We start from the raw sequence: 5,238 nt of genomic DNA on the forward strand, positions 1-5,238 counted from the left end.
GATGGTGTTTTTTTCCACATACGGTGTGTTGCACATATTATTAACTTAGTTGTGCAAACCGGTTTAAAAGATAAATTTGTATCGGATTTTATTATAGCTTTTAGAGCTATGCTTCAAGATGTTTTCAAAAGTGGCAAAGAACGATACCAATATTACAAAAAGCTTTGTAAAGATGTAAACCAAAAATTAATTGGACCTAATTGTAATATTCCAACTCGTTGGAATTCCACTTGTCATATGTTTGAAATGGCGTTAAAACATTGTATTTGCAAGGAGCCCATATGTTTGAAATGGGCCAAAAGTTGTAGAGTAAATTAAGCCCAAATAATAAAGCAAGCTCAAATTAACAATAATGTAATTGCAAGGAGCCCAATTAGTAAATGTCAAAGATTAGCCTAAGACCTAAAACTTTAAAATAAACCTTTTTCATTATGGGCGGCAATTGGAAAGTGGAAACAAAACGTCAAACCTGAACAATCGAACATAATTTTTTTTATTATGGGCGGCAAATTTTTTTTAGGATACCCTAAACTAATAGGCTAGCTCCGCCACTGGCTTGTAGTAGAATTCATCATACCCAAAACATTCTTCAAAGTTCAAAAGATAACATTTGCCTATGGATGAACTTTTATGGGATCATCAAGTCTTGTTTTGTTCCTCTATAAAGTTAGCAAGCTTTCAACATAGCACCTGATGTCACAAAACTTCAGGAGATCTGAGCAAAACTTTTGATGATCAGACGTGAATTGTAATGTCCTAAAACATCTACTCTTCCTGTTATAGATAAGTACATTGGTCACATTATTCCTAGGCAACTTGCTTGAGGAAAAGATGATCTCGTCCATGTTAAAAGAATCTAATGGGTAAGGCATGGCTAAATCAATCCAAGACGTAGGGAATGTAATGATTTCTTTGACCCAAACATGGTTTTCATAGTCTTGTAATATCCAGATATGCATTTTGTTAGTATCTACCACACGATCATGACAAGCAACCGCTACACAACCACTAACTTTTATGATCCGAGGTTTGTTAGATATCGGCCAAGTTTGCCTGTGTATAGTGTACTCTGAAGAGGATTTATGGGGCTTCACACCTTGAGGAGTGTTAATTATCGTAAACTTCTCTGTTCTCAAGTCAAACCCCAAAATGTCAACTGAGCGAAAAGGCATCATATGTATCACACTATTGACACAAACGCTTGTTCGGATTATCAAGGAGAAACCAATGGGAGGCTCCACATCAATCTTTCTCCATGAATAAGTTGACATAGAGAAAATCATAAACTCTAACGTAGGAGGCTGAAGAAGTTTCCTGATCATCAAAATCTTATGTTCGTTGTTGGATTCATCGAACCCAAAAAAACAACAGACAGAAGCAATGCCATGAGTGTTATTTGTCAAAGAATGATCAGGAGGATCCGGGAGTTTAAAAGTCTTATGCATGGCAGGGTTAACAATGAATGTATAAACCAAATTGCTTTTAGCTAAGTAATTTAATGAGCTACAAAATACTAACCCGTTCAAATGTTCAACCTGTGCGATATCAATAGTATAATCCTTGTCGAGTGTCATGAGATGAGTGAGGCGTCCACCCTCACGGGTGGTGGAAAAAAAGTGTTGTTTGTGACTGGAATAACAGAAGGTGGGAATGAATAAGGCGGTGTGGTGTGCAGCGGTTGCGCGAGAAAGGTGGAGTCTGGTGAATGATGGGTTGGAGATGAAACTGAGCCATGGCTTACAGACGATTCTGAAACGGAGAATGGATTTGACGGGGAGTCTGGAGAGGATCTCTTCGAGGACTTCAGTTGGTAATGAAATCTTTGTATTCTTGGCCAATCGTTCCATTGTTGTGGTCGCCGGTTGCATATCGTCTTCTAGGGTTTCCATTGGCCCTTGTTTACACCAGCGACTTCTTTACGATAAAGTAAAGTTATATATATATTTTTTAAAGGTAAATTGCGATTTCCCTTTTTTAATATTCCTATGTTCCCCAACATATAATATAATATAACTACTATAACAAAAGAAATCAATATTAGACACGTGTCATTCATTAAAGTTATATTTAAATTTATATTTATTTAAATAAATAAATAATAAATTAATATTAAATCTTATCATAATTTAATAAAATATTATCCTTAAATCTAAATTGTTAATTTAATATATTTTTAAAACAAATACATCTCTTATCTACTTCTCTTATATTAAATATATAAAAAATAATTTAATATTAAATGTTATCCTAATTATTTAAAAACATAATTTTTTTTATTATTTGGTATACAAAATTATGTTTATGTAACTCGAGTAAAACGCGAGGTTTATAAGGATATATTTTTTTATTATTTGGTAGATTTTTCAACCCGGCTATACACGAGTTTTTTTAAAGATACGACGTTTTTAGTATTTAATATATAAAATTACATTTATTTAGGATATAATTTTTTTTTATTATTTGATAGATTTTTCAACCCGACTATACACGAGTTTTTTAAAGATACGACGTTTTTAGTATTTAATATACAAAAATACATTTATTTAATCTGTGTAATACACATGATTTTTAAAAATATAACTTTTTTTTTCTATCTATTCAATACGTGTAATATACGGGGTTTTTAAGGATGTAATTTTTTATTATTTGATAGATCACCCGATTATACACGGATTTTTATAAAGAGACGACGTTTTTAGTATTTAATATACAAAAATACATTTATTTAATCTGTGTAATACACATGGTTTTTAAAGATATAACTCTTTTTTATATCTATTCAACACGTGTAATATATGGGGTTTTTAAGGATGTAATTTTTTATTATTTGATAGATTTATTCAACCCGATTATACACGGGGTTTTTTAAAGATACGACGTTTTTGGTATTTAGTATACAAAATTACATTTATTTAGTCTGTGTAATACAAATGGTTTTTAAAGATATAACTTTTTTATTATTTGATATATAATATTACATTTATTTAATCCGTACAATATACAAGGTTCATAAAGATATAAGTTTTTATTATTTAATATATAAAATTACATTTATTCAACCCGTGTAATACACGGGGTTCCAATCTAGTATATATATATATATATATATATATATATAGAGAGAGAGAGAGAGAGAGGCCGGTTATCATACAAATAACCTAATCGTACATTATGTACGCGTCGTCCACAGCCATTAGATCATCTTTCATAAACAACGCCTTTTCCTATTAAAAATGTCAACATAGAATTAATAAAAAGGAAACCGCCAAGGTTAAAATCGTCAAATTTAAGATCAAAGCACCTGATAAACGGCGAACAAAACCTCAAAAATCATAACGTCAAAAAATCATAACGTAAGATACTAAATCAAAACGAAAACTGAAATTATAACAGTTAACCAGAACGACCAAATAGATCGATTCCTATTTCAGCAAACTCTTCTGAGAAAATGAACTTCTGATGAATTTAGAAATTCTGTATGCACTGACTATCGAAGAAGATGATGCAGATTGACAAATCATGTGCGAAAACGTCATTAATGCAAATGCGAATCCGGTATAAAAAAGAATTCTTTGAAATTTCATGTAGTTTGCGAATTCATGGGATGCATATGCGATATCAGTAAAAAAGTTAAGAATTCTTTAAAATTTCATATAGTTTGCGAATTCATGATATAACAAATGCGATATCAAACTTCTCAATATCCCCTTCATATAGTGTGCGATTTCATATAAATTAAACATGCGATATCATAGAAAGGGACATTTAAATGTTTGTTTCTTACAGTTTGCGAATTTCTTTCGAATCAAATGCGATTTAGAATAAGGCTGCAAACAAAACTTTAAAGAAAATAAAACTTTGTAACAAAAATACAAACAAAAAAAAAAAACAACTACCAATCATAAAAACTAAAAATGATATTATTTTATATAAAAACCCTTAATTTATTAACGATGTGACTATAATTTGACATGTAATGATGAATTTTACAATAAATACTACTGAACTTACCACCCTATCTATATAATAAATTTACTATATTAATATAAAAAACCTTGATAACTACCTTCCATATTAAGACATAGTATACCAAAAAATAAAACACACACAAAACACCCAGACACAAACAAAAATGGCAGCTGAAGATATGGAAAAAATAAAAAACATTGCAATCAAGGAGCTATTGTCAACACGCACGTTGACAGAAATAACCATTGATGTCAACTCTTCTCATCTGGTTCTTGATGTGCAGGGAAAAATCCTTGAACAAATCAAGAACAATCAAGCTGTATGGGAAAAGCTACTTCAAGAACCACCATCAAGCTTCAGAGACAAAGCTCTGGATCACATAAAAGAACAATCTCGAGCTGATGACTTAGCCTTCTCTTTCCTGACAGATGCTCTAAACACGGTGAAGGAGAAGATGGAATTCAGCTCTTCTGAACGTGACAAAATATTTGATTCAAGTAACTAAAGTCTCTTTTTAATCGTTTTGTGGTTGTGGCTGTGTTAGACAATAGCTATTATTATATTTTGGATGTATGTTTAGAACAAATATGCTTTAATATAGTCTAAAAAACGCATGAATGAATTAGGGATCTTTGCCACTATAACATAAAAAAAACAAGAAAACTCAACATCGCATGTATTAAAAAAGGAAATCGCATTTGAAAAATCATATGAACTAAAATTAAACTGATGCATATAAAAACGCATGTTTATAATACTAAAATCGCATTTGAAAAATGATATACATTAATGAATATAGAATCACATGTGTTTCTTATAAATTCGCATTTACAGTTAAAAAGACATTACTCATCCTCGTCATCTTCATCTCCAGACACCTCTTCCCACTGATCTTCTACTTCAGATCCATCATCGCTGATGTAATCTTCAAAGTCATCTTCCTCTTCGTCGTCTTCACCCTCATTGTTTTTGTCTCTCACACCATCTTCAATCTGGACATCCTTCATCTTCTTTTTTCCCTGTTTACCTTGTTGTTTGGCTTTAAGCTCGCCGCAAGTCCGAATGTCATGACCTTTTTCATTGCATACGCTACATGTCCTTGACCTTTTCCCCTTGCGGCTGATTATTTGTTCCTTCTTAGATTTAATCCTTCTATGTGAGCCGCGACCTTTGTTTCTTATACCAGCAGGCACACGAACAGTGGGGGGAGCATTAGTTACTGGTTGTTGATAACCAATCAACTTTGAAAATCGGTCAAATTTTGGATCA

At 31.8% G+C, this 5,238-nt stretch overlaps 1 protein-coding gene across 1 annotated transcript; it reads right to left on the reverse strand.

Annotated features, from left to right (window-relative positions):
• Positions 1 to 562: 562 nt before the first annotated feature.
• LOC110906252 (putative F-box protein At1g32420) lies at positions 563 to 1,889 on the reverse strand. Its single transcript, XM_022151449.2, has one exon. It carries the CDS (start codon positions 1,887 to 1,889, stop codon positions 660 to 662), a length of 1,230 nt encoding a protein of 409 aa, XP_022007141.2. The 3' UTR covers positions 563 to 659.
• Between the last annotated feature and the right edge of the window lie 3,349 nt (positions 1,890 to 5,238).

Source organism: Helianthus annuus, chromosome 2 (genome assembly GCF_002127325.2).
Source record: "Helianthus annuus cultivar XRQ/B chromosome 2, HanXRQr2.0-SUNRISE, whole genome shotgun sequence".
In the NCBI taxonomy this organism is placed as follows: domain Eukaryota; kingdom Viridiplantae; phylum Streptophyta; class Magnoliopsida; order Asterales; family Asteraceae; genus Helianthus; species Helianthus annuus.